At 39.4% G+C, this 15111-nt stretch overlaps 1 protein-coding gene across 1 annotated transcript in view; it reads right to left on the bottom strand.

Moving 5' to 3' along the window:
• Positions 1–15111, bottom strand: part of LOC122795855 (xanthine dehydrogenase-like) — a 5725158-nt gene that overhangs the window by 4849029 nt on the left and 861018 nt on the right. Inside the window, exon 6 of the mRNA XM_044064255.1 lies at positions 12359–12441. Coding sequence (XP_043920190.1) covers positions 12359–12441 — 83 coding nt within the window. The remainder of the gene's footprint in view (positions 1–12358; positions 12442–15111) is intronic.

Genomic DNA, 15111 nt, shown 5'->3' with positions numbered 1-15111 from the left:
ATTTACTTTCCTTTGTTTGTGTAGACTTCTAAAATTGTAGAGAGAGGTGATAGAATTGCAATGGGCCTAAAGTTGGAGAATTCAGTACAATTGCCACCTTTATGTATGGGTAGGATGTAGAATTTTTTCCAAATAGTAGGGACTTCAACTTCAGTAATGGACCGGTTAATGAGAATAGAAATAGGAAGGGCAAAAGAGTTGGCTGATTTCTGGAGAAAGAGTGGAGGGAGACCATCTGTTGAGGGGGAGCAGGGCTTTAGTTTAAGAAGCAGGGATTTGATGTAGTTAGTGGACACAGTATTTATGGAGAAGGTCAAAGAGATGTTGGAGAGATTAAGACAGTTGGTGGGTAGGGTACAGTTGGTGATGGAGTTAGGAAGGTTGGTTAATTTGCTGATGATGTCTATAAAATAGGAGTTGAAGTTAGTGGCAGTTTGAAGAGGTGTATTTGTAGGGCTGGGCTGGAGTGAGGAGGGGGTGCCTGGATGAAGAATTTGATTAATAGTATGCCAGAACTTCCTTGGGTTATTTAGGTGCGACTCAGGAGGGTTTGAGTAGTAGTTTCTCATATCAGTGGTGATGGCTTTCTTAGCCAGGTTGTGTAGTTGTCTATACAGTTGAAGGTGGGAGGGGAGTTTGGGTTTAGTCCAGAGCTTCCAAGCTTTATCTCTTTCAGCCATTAGGGAGTGGGTGGGGTTTGTTAGGCAGGGGGATATGACTGATTTTTTTCTAACATTGCGAAAAGGGGCTAGACAGTTAAGTATGTTAAGGAATATGTTGTTAAATTCAAACACAACTTCATCAAGGGGTAACTGTCTGAGGAATGACCAGTTGATCCCTAGAGATGGCGGTTTAATTTGTTGGAGTCAAAGTCTGTTAACCTGTGACATGCATTGATCTTATGTGGTCTACACATATGGGGAGTAAAATGGAGGACTGTGATTGGGCAATGGTCACCAAGATTATCAGGAAAAGCTTCAGGGAAGTGATATTTCTGGGGGTGAAATACCAGAATCCAATCAAGGATAGAGGAATAATTAGAGATTTGTTAGTATAAGTAGGTGTGGACATTAGTTGGGTGAAACCATGTAGCTTAATGGAGGAGGAAGACATTAACATTATTTTTGACCAGTCAATAAACAATTTATTTATTTTATTTAACATTTGTTGACCGGGAAAGTCCGACTAGGAATGAGCCTATTTTCAGCAGAGGCCAGGGGAGTAACGCTCCAGACACGTCTTTAGAATGTGGGAGAAAACCGGAGTACCTGGAGGAAACCCACACGAATGTAGAGAGAACATGCAAACTTTGCACAGAAGGCATCCCAGAAACAACAGTGTTAGGTAAGACATTGCATCAACTACTGGACACAATTCACCATGGAGGCTGGTGGGTGCTGAGTCTCTTTCTGAACATCTCTTCCAATCAGGTGCCATACATCATTTTTTGGCCAACTTTCAAAAAATATTCAAATGTTTTTTCTAAGACATACAGGGACTACAATGTTTTTTTCTCAAAGTTGGATCTAAGAAGTTACAAGATAACTGCAGGCTCCTTAGTCATTTCCAGCCCAGAGTGGTGGTATCTGAATACCGTATGCAAAACCATAGCTTTACACAGCAGAGGCCTTAACATTTCTGCTACTGGGTGTGTCAACAAACAGCTGGGCAAAATGAATCCAGTGGGTATAATACATTTGGATTTCACTCAAGGCATCTGTGCTACCCAGACATTAGTGAGGAAGTTAAGGGGTGTGAGTGCGAGACCCAAAATGGAGAGGTAATTGCAAAAACTGGCTAAATGACTAAGAGCAAGGGGTGTTAGGGGAACATTCAGTCATTAATGGGATTCCATAGGGTTTTACTTCTACTTACCTCATTTCTGTCGTACTACATACTGCGGATGCACAGCAACATCATCATGTGCTCTGGTAATAGTAAAACTGGAGTGATAGTTTACCAAAATGTTATGAGTCTTACAGTGTGGGTACTTAAGTGATAGCTAGGACCTAATTCAAAAAAAAAGTACAAGGAAATGCAATGTGGCAGAAAATGAGGAAGCTAGGTAGGGTAACTTTGGGAAGGGCAAATGGCATAACAGATATGAAAATTACAATCACAAAGAGGATGAACCATGCAGAGCAGTATGAAAGCACGGTAACCAAAGCCAACAAAATACTTGGATATATAACCAGGGAAATGAACTCAAAAGATGCTTCTGTCATCTCACTGCTATTTAAGACACTAGATGGAAAACTGTGCCCATTTGAAACAGGAATACGGAGGGATGTTAGAGCCTGTAAAAAAGAGATACCAAACTATGAGAAAGATAGAAGGGCTAAATTATAAGTGAGAGTCTCCACATACTAAGTAATAAAGGACAGAGAGAAAGAGCTGGAGACAATGCACTGTCACGGGTCAAGAAAGTGGATGGAGTTTAACAAGAAAGAAAGAAGAGGCATGATGGAAGCAGGCAGGCACTGAAGAGACTGAAAAAAATGTACAACTAATTAAAAAAATACTAAGTCCTGAATATCCTACTAGCGTCTGGTATGTATGGCGAACAGAATTCTTGTATGCAGTAAAATATGCAGGTTTGAAGGTGCTCTTCATATGGAAGAGGGGAAGGGGCAGATTAAATGGAACAGCAGATGTCCAGGGGTAGTTACTATAAATAGGGCAGACTTCCTAGACAATGGGTCTTCCTCTATCAGCATAGCTTTTTAAGCTTACATTTATTTAAGTAAGTTAATTAGCAAGCTGGTTTATTCTATTTTTTAAGAGTAAACCCAGCTAGGTAGACATGCTCTGCAATACAAACAGGTACAAACTGTAGTATTCCTGAACCAAAGTAGCATGTATTTAACAGGTAACAGTAGTACCCTAAAAAATCCACGTTATAATGAGAATAATATTTAAACTTCACCAAGCAGTAACATAAGGAAGCAACTGAACTCCAGCCTCTGGCACTGAGAAACAGCATGCTAACTTGTATTACAAGATGTTTCAGAAGATTTGTTTTAGTGAAAAAAAAGCACAGCAATACAGTATAAATATTTTAAACTCAAAGTTATCCACATGAGTTTTTGTAGTTTTACTGTGCTTAGTTATCAACTGATTTGAGTATGTTATGGGCTCAGGAACAAATTAATGACACTTCCTCCTCTGTCTTTTACCCCTTTGGGGCTCACAGACTCAGTGCTGACCATCTCAGATGGGTTAATGTTGAATTACTCCAACATTCGGTATAACAAGGAGTCTGTGGATCCTGTAAATTAATTATTTTGAATTACAAATGGATTTGAGTTTGTTGTGGTTGTTACTACTGCTATCCAATCATGTGTGTATACACTGGACTTGTCTTTCAAGCTTGATGTTTCCACACATGACCTAGTGGTAAAACCAGTTACTTGTCTGGATTGCTTCCTGGTTCACTTTGTTTTGGTACTACCCTGGGTGGACCCCCCACCCCACCCATCTAGGAATTTTAGCTTGATTTTTCCACAAGCCATGATATGATTTCTAGCTCAGTGCCATGAGGTGGACTGCCAAAGGCTTGCCCACAATTGGTAATGCAATGAGTTGATCCAGGAGTGACTCCAAGCTGTGGATCCTACATCACCTAACATTTAAAAATCAACAGGAAGAAATTGCTGTACTTATCCATGGATATATCTGCTTTCTTCCAAGTCACTTGGACACTATGCGGCCCAGTTTGCCCTGCTACCCAAGTGTTTCATTTGATGAATGTCAATTAGATGCTTGGGTTTTGCAGTAAAGCTTGTCTTGATCAGATAAGGTGCACTGCCTAGTGTATTCAATTATGTAGTGACCAAGCAGGACATACTACCATCCTGAATGGACTGAATTTTCTGTGTTATCTATTCCGATTTCACTTCCTTGACTTTTGGCATGTATCAGGCCACAAATGAACCAGAGCCAAGCCTAACTAGACTAGTTATTTCCTGTTTGGTTGTCTGATGTATCTTGTACCAGCTGCAGCTTCATCCTGGGAGTCACAGGAACATACTAGACAAGTCAGTAGAGCAACAGGTAGCACACTTGCCTTTGGTGTACAAGGCTGTGGGTTCTGTTCCCACACAGGGAAATGGAATGCTGACACTGCAGTGCAGCACAAGAGGGATGCTGCACTACTGAGTGCATCATCCTTCACATGACACATTAAACCAAGGCCCCATCTGCCTGATTTGGCAGTAGCTCATGTGGATGTAAAACGTCCCATGGCACACATCAAAAAGAATAGGGGAAGTTCCTTGATACTTTGGGGGGGGGTGTTGGGGGCTGGTATAATAGTTTAGGCATCTACCTCTCATTTGCAAAGTACAGGGTTTGATTCTCACCTTTGAAAGGGAAATTGTCTAGGGTTAAAATGGCCCAGAAGGGCAGCTAGCCTAGTGCTTACCTATGAACCCATGATCATGGAAACCATAAGATACCTAGCCATATAGGTTCATAGGTGTGTACTAGGTTAATGACCACAATTACCTTTCTAAGCCTAGAAATGCATCCCAAATCTCTGAAAAGTTTTTATACCCTTGGTAAGTGTAAGCAGGGGCTTGGGAGATGAAACATTTACAAGCAGGGGCCTGGGAGATGAAACATTTACAGGCTGCCTGTGTCCATTAGAGACATAGGTGCCAAACCAGCGATGAATTTCCTGTTCCTCATCCAGTTGTCCAAGATATATTTGAAATGGTTTAGGAGGAACTCTCCTTTATGTGGAAGGGAAGCCTGTTCCAGAGAAGGGGTAGTCTCTGGGATACATACCTGTCTCTCCAGCAGGTCTCATTATATCTTAAGGAAGGTTTTAAGTCTTTGCAACTAGTAATTCTGGCACTGCTTTTTTTGTGGTTATGCAGGAGATCCATTAGGGTGGGGTCTGACAATGCTTTGTATGTAAGGCATAGATCTCCCCTCAACAGCTAGGACACAGAATACAGGGATAGGACTTTGAGGCAATCTGCTTAGGATACATTATTTATGCCCTGCATTCTTTTAGTGAAGAAACTCTGTGGACATTCCGGTTGTTGGATGTGCCTGGTTAAGTACATATCAAAATGGGCACTGTACTCAGTGATAGTTATGCTGAATACAGCAGAACAATGAACTAATTGGACCTAGATGTCATACCTTTCTTTAAAAGTTGCACACAATAGAATGACTTCCTCATTACTGTAGAGATGGGATGGTCAAAGGCTAGATCACTGTCTATGTGCGTCACCAAGTCTCTGACTACTGGGTCAACTCTTAGGAGTGTGTTTTTAATATGATAGTTACCATGGGTGGATGATTTCCCAAAGGTTACTATTATGTATTTCTTGGCATTTAGTTTTGGTTGATGGCTTTGACATAAGTTATTTGTCTGTGTCAGCCCTTTCTTGAGAACATTAGTATCAGTGAGGGATTCTGTGACTGCTCCTAATTTTCAATCATCTGCAATTTTTTATCAGATAGAGGCCCTTGACATTGGCCTTGAATTCACAGAAGCAAATGTCAAAAATGAGTTGTCCAAGGTCCAGACCTTGAGGGACTCAGCTTGTGACTGGCATCTTTGTAGAGGTAGATTCCTTAATTCTAATTTCCTGGTCCTGTCTGTGAGCCAGCTGGTTATCCAATGGGTGACAAAAGATATAGTTAACCTCTCGAGTTTGTCAACAATGCCAGAGTGGGGTGCTGTGTCAAATGCCTTGGCCAGGTTAAGGTAGGCAGTGAGAACCGTTTTGCCCTCATTCATTGCTTTGGTGACCTTCCTAAAGAAATTTACCAGGTTGAGTAGGAGTGACCTGCTCTTGATGAAATCAGATTCAGTTGGGTCCAGTGTCTGGAGGTTTCCTATGTCATTATTAATCATTTCCGTGACAATTCTTTCTGTGGCTTTGCATATGAGACTAGTGAGACTTATGAGTTTGTTGCTTCCAGGGTCCAACCTTTGTGCACAGGGATGACTGTTGCTGTTCTCCATTTGGGAGGCATGCAGCCTGTTTGGAGGCTACAATTCAATATCAATTCCAGAAGGCCTGATAAGTCATGCTTCATGCTATCTAGAAGGCATTCTGGGATATTGTCTGGGTCCATCAATGCAGTTTTCTTGGCCTCAGAGAGAGCATTGAAGACCTACTCCCTAATGATAAGAAGGGCATTTCACTTGATGTTTTTCCTGAGGGGAGGTTGAGGGGGAGAGAGGGGCAAATTACAGCTGAATTTGTCTTCCAATAGGCATGCTACATCTTCTGGCTCAGTGTAGGTGGGTCCATTAACAAAGAGCTCTGCAAACAATTGTGTATTGCCTCAGAGGTTGTGGATATAGCTAAATAATGCCTTGTGGATTTCCTTGGCCTGGGAGGCCAAATGTACCTCAATTTTGCTTTGCTACACTTTGCCTTCCAAGTTGTTTGTTTAGTTTGATGAGAGTGCTTTTATTCTGCTAGGTGTTACACCTCCAAACTTTTGCCATGATGTTCTTCCGTCTGTTAATCATACTGCTGATGTTGTGATTCCACCGGAATGGCTTGTTTTCTGAGTTAGTTCTGTACTACTTCTTGGTGGGTACAGCTACCTCTATGCAGCAATTAACACACTTGTATAGGGTTTTTGTGAACAGTTACTTGTACGGAGCAGAATTCACATGGTTTATGGGGGCTTGAAATTTTACCAGGTTATCACTTAATAGTAGAAAGCCAGTCAGTCTTACAGTAGTTCCTGAACATTCCAGGGTTAGCTGGGGCTCCGGGTTTTATTTTTACTTTAAAGGAGACCATTTTGTGGTCTGATCTTACCACAGAAGATAGTGCACTAGGGGGTGTGCAGCACTATCCCATATCAGTGAGAACCAGACCCAGTATGTTTGCATTCCTTGTTGGCATATTGACTGACACCAGCTATATCCCACCTGACTGCCAACAATTAAATGACATCCCTTACTATCCTGGGTCAGTAACTAAGGAGCTTTAATCCTCACTAATGACTCCAATATGAGACTGTCACTTAAACAGAAGTAATATTTCACAACATTCCTTTGAGAGCACAACAGGAGCACACACTATTTTACTGGGACTGGACTGTATACCTCTGTTCACCCCAAATGTATTTTCTTATTATACACTTCAGAGCAATGCATCCCAATTTAAGATATTTGATACACTCACACTCAAAGTAAATTTAAATCTCACATATCCAAACACTTCTGGGAAAGCCTGACTCAGATTTCCAGCTATGTCCATTCCCCAAAATAATACAGTAATGCTGCCACCAATCAGAGTGTCTTCATTCCCTTCTAAAGGGGTGTTCAATTATGAAATTTAAATATCAAAATAAATGATAACTTTGACCATAAGTGACCAGTCCTTTGAGGTGACCTGGGAACTATCAAACAGGTATAAGCACTCTCTAAACTCTAAAGAAAAACACTGATTTCCAGCCACAATGGAAAGAAATGAAGAACATTTAATAAGTAAAATGATTACAAGAATGTAAATCAATAGCTTTCAATAAACACCAGAACTCAATCACCAGAAATGTAAAATTAAACTGCAGGACAGGAGTCTATTATTCTAGAAAAACTCTATCTTAATAACTAAGCTTTCCTAATCTAACCAAAGAATACAGTCTCTGATCTAACACATAACAGCAAGGCAAAAGGCAGGCTTACAGTTTTTGATGAATTCTCTTTCATGGGTGTCCACTGACTGCGCAGCACTGTAACTGACTGCACTTCACAAAACTGCTCAGCACTTGACAAGCTGCAGTCTCAACTGTCTTATTATAAAAAAAATAATAGTCAGCTGTTTGAAAAAAAGTTCTTTTTCTGTCAATCAGCTATTTAAATAATCACGTGGCAACTAGGAACATTCTAATGACATCACTCACTGTTCAGCCAATTCTCCACAGTACTTTAGAAGGTCCCTCTCAAACATTCACAATTAGAAATGTATCAAAACACTGTCAGATTCTTTAAACAGGGAAATATTTAACATTTAAAAAACATATTTACATTTTCACAATTAGACAAGCTAGCATACCATACAAGTTAATCCAGAATATACACAAATCTCTTGCCAGACATGCTAACACAGATGATAGTGTTTTTGATTTTCTTCACATTGACAATCAGATCCATGGAGTTTGCATTTACAAAATCCAGGAATTTCTGTGTCTACACGTTTGGTGTCATATGAGAGTCCCAGTTAATAGTGGGGTAATTAAAGTCACCCATGAATATGGTATTGGGTTGAATGGTGAGTGTTTCCAATAACCTGAAATATAAGTTATGGGTTTCTTGGGTCATACAGGGGGGCCTATAGCTTACAAGGAAGTTATATGAAATTTTGCCTATGATGATTTGAAAGCAGAGAAGCTCAACTGCATTGTCCTGTTTGACCAGCCTTCAGGTATATTTATTTTTGATGTAAACTGAGACATCTCCATCTTTAGTCCCTGTCTGTGTAGTGACTGGTCCAGATGTGGGGAAGGCATTACAGCCTTGTATAGCCTGTGTGCTCGCTATAGCTTTAAAACATGTCTCAGTGATTACACAGACATCAGCATTCTCTAGGGTGAGCAGAGGTTCTAGGGAGTGAAGTTTCTTTTTTTAGACTCCTAGCATTGAGCAGTAAACACCTTCCCATTTTCTTAGTTTTGATTTTCAGTGTTAGAAGTACTTGCAGTTTGGCATTACCTTAAAAAAGGCAGTATAGGGGAGGACAAAATTTTAGCTAATTTTTAAAAGCCTAAAGGGGAGATGTGCATACCATGCTTGGCAAAGCAGTGTGGTCTGCTGACCATCTCCTTCCATGGTGACAAATATTGCACACCTCAGAAATATACCAACTTCTGTTCATATTGTGGCATCACCCTTTGAGAAGATAAAATGCTCCTCATTGTTAGGCTCATACCAGCTGGAGATGCATATTCCAAGAGCTCCATGTTATCTCTCTTCATATAATCAAGTGAGGTACTTCTTAGGTTACTTACACCTGTATGAACTATGATGGTGTCATATTGGTACTTATGGTCCAATGACCCGAGTGAGTGTGTAATAATCAGATTTTGTGTGTATTGATTATGCATAGTATGGTCTTCTTAAGGATGTATGTGAAAAAATGGAGTATGTTTTGGCTGGGTTGGACCTTTTCAGGAAAAGTAAGACTGTGTTAGGGGTGTTTGACTCTTCTATTTGTGTTAATGTGAATTCGTGAGTAGGCCTTAGTTCAACTCAAGGTCATTTATTTAATTAATGAACAAAGGAGTTTCCTACCTTGGCCAGTATGGGTGGAATTTGTTTGAAATTGTGCAGCTTTTTTTTTGGTTTGACTACAGACATTGCTCTTATGATGGTTGCCTTGCAATAACTAAATCACATCACACTTTTTGGTACCATGCGACTCTACTACTGAGGAATAACATGCTTTCCAAGGGACAGTGAGAGGGTTCTGCATCAGGTGTGTAACAGTCTGGCTCATGGGATTACTTACACCAAGAAAAAGTAGAAATTTTCTTCCTTATGTCACTAGGCACCTCAGTTATCTAGAAAAGCTCAATTGTAGATACATTTACCTTAAGTCAACACAGTCTTGCAAACAAGTCAAACATATGTAAGCATTTCTGGTGATCAAGGTTAGATTTCCTGAAGAACAGTAAGAAATCACCTACAAACATAAACACAGTCATCTCCTCCCCACAGAAGACCTAGTCATGCAGTTCCCTCTCTACCTCTAATTCATGCAAAAAGAGGTTCTAGAGTTAGTAGAAACTCCTTTCCAGTGCATTTCTCCATAAAAATAGAACTGACATTAAGTTCAGTTAAAATGTGTACCATGGGCAGTATAACTCGCACATCTATTTTTAGAAATCGCACAGATATTAAAAGCCTCTAATACAGGCTAGAAGTCGTTCCATCTGTGAGATAACTTTTTAAGCTAATTAGGTCTGCAAAATCTGGACTCAAGTAACTCTGGGCAAATGGGATTAGTTTAATCAGGGTGTTGTACAGTTACAGCTTGACTACCCTTTCACAGACATTGTCTGAAATGTATAAGCAAACATATTTAAGTAACATTGTAATCACTGAGCTAAAATGCTGCATACAACTTGGCCTCAGTAATAAGTGATAAAGATCTGTAGTCATTTGGATTAGGATGTCCTTTCCAGGCATAAGAGAGCCATGAATAGGGACATGCACAGGTAGTTCACAATATCCCCAAATTACAAGAATCTGTAAAGTTTTAGCCTACACACTTCTGTAAAGATTCCATCATGAATAAAATTGTCCAACAAAAACCACCACAGTTGAGCATACTACGTATAAACCTACTCTTCTATATGGTGAAGAACGTGAAGGTAGTAATGATGGTGCTCTATTGGGGGATAGCATATTAAGATATGTTACTTCTTACAATACCATGACATATTTAGTTAGGGGTATTATCAATAAATATTGGATGGTATTAATGGCATCAGAGGAAATTAGAGTGATTTTAGGAAAAAATCCGCAATTTGCGTATAGAAATATGAGGACATTAAAAAGTATATTATTTTATAAGGATTTTAATGTAAATACACAAAATCAATGTGGCATGGCAAGGAAGGGTACATTTTGTTGTTATAATTGTAGTTGTTGTGGCGATATCATGCCTAACGATATTAATGATACACAAGGAAATCATATCTTTGTACACCCAACGACGAATAAGATCTTTATTTTTCATATATCGGCTACTTGTTTAACCAATAATGTTGTTTATCTTGCTACCTGTGTTGCCTGCTCTTCCTTTTATGTGGGAAAAATAACCAGAAAATTGAAGGAATGCATAATAGAGCATACATCAGAGATAAGAAGGGCTAGTGAGAATAATGCCCTATATAAACATATGAATGCATGTGGATTGAATCATGGTTTCAAATTTAGGGCTATTGATAGTGTTCAGGTAACAGATAGAGGTGGAGATATTGGCAATTCTTTAGAAATAAAGGAACTTGAGTGGATCATTAGGTTAGCAGCGGATGTCTCACCAGCCCTGAACAGTGCTGTTTCCCTGAAGCCTATATTTTGGCTAGGATACAGTGTATAAAATTAAGATAATGTGTTACTCCTAATTTTTTATACAACTTATTTTTAGATATATGTAAAATGTATATAAAGTTTTTAATAATTTGTATGTATATGCGTATGTTTATTTATGAGTTTTGTTTGGAATGTTAGTTGATCATATGACTTTTGGGCTGCTAGTCATGTGATTGGGTTAGGCTCTTATATAAACTGCTTTTTAAATGAACCTGTATGTAACATTGAGAAAGGGTGTTTAACCTGAAAGCTTTGTTTTTCTATATAAAGGTTTTTTTGCTCAACTGTGGTGTTTTTTGTTGGAAGATTCCATCATGGTCAGAGACCTTCCCAAAGGGAGGCTGCCTTAACAGCTGGAAAAACTTCTAATGCTGTGATCAGCTAGCACCAAGGCTTCTCCCACTTACTCTATTCCAACTTTAACTTTCTTCCAAAACCTTATTTGCCTGCAGATCTGCCAGCTAATTCATACAACTTCTATATAGTTTTGCACAGAACTCTTCCTTAATTCTTTCAGCATCTACCGTCATTCTCCCCTATCCATTTTACAGCTTTCCCACAATCTCTGTGCCTTACCTTCTTCAGCCTGAAGGCCAACAACATTCTAGCATGCCCCATTGGGCAAACACTTGTGTAGCTACCTTCCCTAAAGATCTAGTAGTTACAACCTTGAGCAGATAATTCTCCTCCTCTTTAGCTTGTATACAAGTTCTAATCATCAGTAAATCCAAAAATTTACTGGCATATTTGTAGTTCGCACAAATAAATATTTATTTTTCATGGATGACATGCATTTATCAGAGAACTCATAAAAACAAGTACATTCATGTAAACTGACTATTACAAGTCAATGTTTATTTTTACTAGTTGTTCAATGCAGCATATTTTCAAATGGTGCCATAAGTAATACTTCTACAACAATGTTAAAATGAGTGAAAGATACTTCACTTTCAGTAATAACATTAAGATGGATGCAGCCAAATAAACAACATATATTGCATATCTCAGAGGCTAAAAGGCATTTATAGCATGCTAGTGTGATGTGTTGAAAATCAGCAGATACTAACACTTTAGCCTGAGAAATGTATTAAGGTGTTGCAGTACTGCTAAGAGGTGTATAGATTTACATGGATTTTAAAGAAATATCCAGAACAATCTGGTATTACATCAGTAAGGATCATTATAGTTCAAGAATTTTAATGGAAATTGATACAAATGTAATGCAACACTAATGCTAAATTTTAGAGTCAAATAAATTGTGTTTTTTTTGCACTGTACCTCAATATCAGTCAACGTTCCTTTCTGCCTGGAATCTCCCTCCACAGCAAATGACTTCATTGCATCCAGAATTGGTCGATATCCTATAACAAAATGCATAACATGTTTACTGAAAAAAAAATCACATTTTTCCTGGTTGAGCAATAGAAGAACAATCTGAGAACAACATCGTTACATTCTTTGTCCCTGTCATTCCTTCATACTGTAGGTAAGAAAGTAACCCATTCTTTTCTTTATATCTTTCCAAGCCACCTTTCAGAAATGCTTAAGTCAACACCTGCAAATGCCTCACATTGCTATAATGAGAAACTACATTTTCTATGCCTTTGATAAACCTCCACCTCCCTGTAAATCTCAAGGCTTGTACGCTTATGTACTGTTGCACATTTTGAAACCTCGGGGCAACTGCCTTTCTAGTGACATGCAGAAGAGTTGCTTTTCTAAGGCAATAACACTTCTTACTGTAATCTAGAAACCCAGCTCCCAATTAAATAATTCCCATCAGTGCTCTGTACTGCAGGGTCCTACTCATTATACATAGAAACACTTGTTCAAATTCAGCTCATCTTTTAGCACTCTAATCTACTCTCGTCAAAGATTGCAGATACATCAGCATCTTAGCACTGAGCAGACGCCACATGCATTAATTCTAATCAGCTTTCTGAATCCATGAACCAACATGTGTAATCTGGCTTAAATAAAAATAAGAAGATTATACATGCCTTAGTGCTGTGGGAGGCAATGTATAACAAGATATACTATTTATCCAGTTAGCATCATAAAGTGGAGCAGGTTGTCTCCCATACCTCTGAGTTAATACAAATGTAGAGCATAGTAGCTACGGCCTTTTCTTTTACGGCCCCGTTCATTACTGTGGTTACTAGAAGCTACAGTAGGGAATGTGTTTGGGAACAGGTGCTGTGTATTCTGATTCATACTGTTGTACTAAGTAATGACATCATGTAATGGTACAAGTGAGTTGACTGGCTTTAAGTGTACATATTAAATGAACACTACTACGATGGGCTATGTTTAACAGACACACCCAAATAGGCCCCACTCTGCACAGCTGAAGAGCAGTTATAACCACTAGCTCCAGAGAGATTCACCCACCTCACAGTCATCCCAATGCTTTAATATGCTATTTTATTTAACTTTTATTATGGTTTGCTGTCTGGGTTAGACCCACTAACCATGTGGCCTCGTTTTAGAAGAGATCTGGGGTAGTATTCATGATTAGAAGAAATCTGCCAGGGCTATAGAATGCAGAGGAGTTAACTGATGGCAGTGCAACCTCATTGACTCAGGTTGTGAAGAAATATGAGCTGAAAAACTGATGTAATTATACAGAACACTGAACCAGTGGAAATGCTGCAAAGTGAGTTACAGAAAAAAGGACATTAGAGCAGATGCAATGCAAAGTGAATAGATTTCACATGGTAGGAAGAAGTTTTCCAGCTGAGATTCCATATGCAGAGGTCATTGCTGAGAGTGAGATGCATGTTGAGATGAAACTGCTGCAATGGAGAAACCCAAGGCTAGGATTAGATTAAAAAAGATATTATTAACAGACATTTCATATGGGACAAAACTGGTTGAGCACATAGCTTTAGGTTTCTAGATGTGGGTTTCCTTATTCACTTAGGGGTGCAGCAGTTCTGTGGCATTACTATGTAGTCTTACCAGTTATTAAAGAGAGTTACGAAAACAAAACTGCCACTGTTCCAAAGCTAGTTACGAAAACAAAATTGCCACTGATTCTAAAGACAACCACAAAGCATTCTATAGCTATGTCAAGAATCGCAATGGCAACAGCCTTGCATATGGAATTAGAAGAATGCACCAAGGCTTGCAGTATTTGCCTTGCAGATAGTAGGGTTTTTGTGGCAACTTGTTTATAGTAGGTTGTTAAATGAATCCTTTTCTCTGGCGTGAGGAAAGCCATCTGGGAAGTTGTATTCAAGCTTGCTCCCAGGAATATAATTTGCTGACAGGGTACCAGTTGTGATTTCTTTTCGTTTATGGTGTACCCCAGACAAGTCAGTACCCTTTGAACAAAGGCCAGATGATTCAAAAGTATGTCCTGGCTTTCTGCCTGAATTAGACTATTGCCCAGGTATGGGTATATTTGAATATTTCTTTGCCTGCAAAATGCAATGACTGGAGCTAGGCACTTTGTGAATACCCTGGGCGCAGTAGATAAGTCAAAGGGCAGTGCAGAGAACTGATAGTGCATGTAGCCTGCTTTGAAACAGATATCTTCTGCAAGACTCCCTTGATAGGGATGTGCAGGTATGCTTCTTTTAAGTGTAGTGTTGCCAACCATGCATCTTTGCCTAGAATAGGAAGCAGCAGGTGAAAAGTCAGCATCTTGAATTTTGGAATCACCAGAAAGGTATTTAGAGTAGAAAAGTCCAGGATAGGACGCCATGTATTGCCTTTTCTGGGTACCAGAAAAAGTCTCAAATAGAAACCTTGTCCCTTTTCCTCTTCTGGTACCAAATGAATAGCCTCCATGCTTGTACCAAATGAATAGCCTCCATGCTTGAGAGAGAGTACTTGATTTTGGGCCTCTGCCCACTGATTTGGGGGTAGATCTGGCCACCCGCTTGGTGTTGGTAAGGTGTGGAAGTGAAATCTATATCTTTGGGACACTATATTTAAAACCCATTTGTCCTGGGTAATGAGTTCTCAGTTTTTGGCCTGCAGACCAATCTTTCTGCCTAAAGGAGCATTCAGCTGGGAAGTACTTA

The sequence above is a fragment of the Protopterus annectens genome, chromosome 2.part2 (genome assembly GCF_019279795.1).
Source record: "Protopterus annectens isolate FY-2018-M chromosome 2.part2, PAN1.0, whole genome shotgun sequence".
NCBI classification, from domain to species: domain Eukaryota; kingdom Metazoa; phylum Chordata; order Ceratodontiformes; family Protopteridae; genus Protopterus; species Protopterus annectens.
This window is presented reverse-complemented; position numbering and strand designations above follow the sequence as displayed.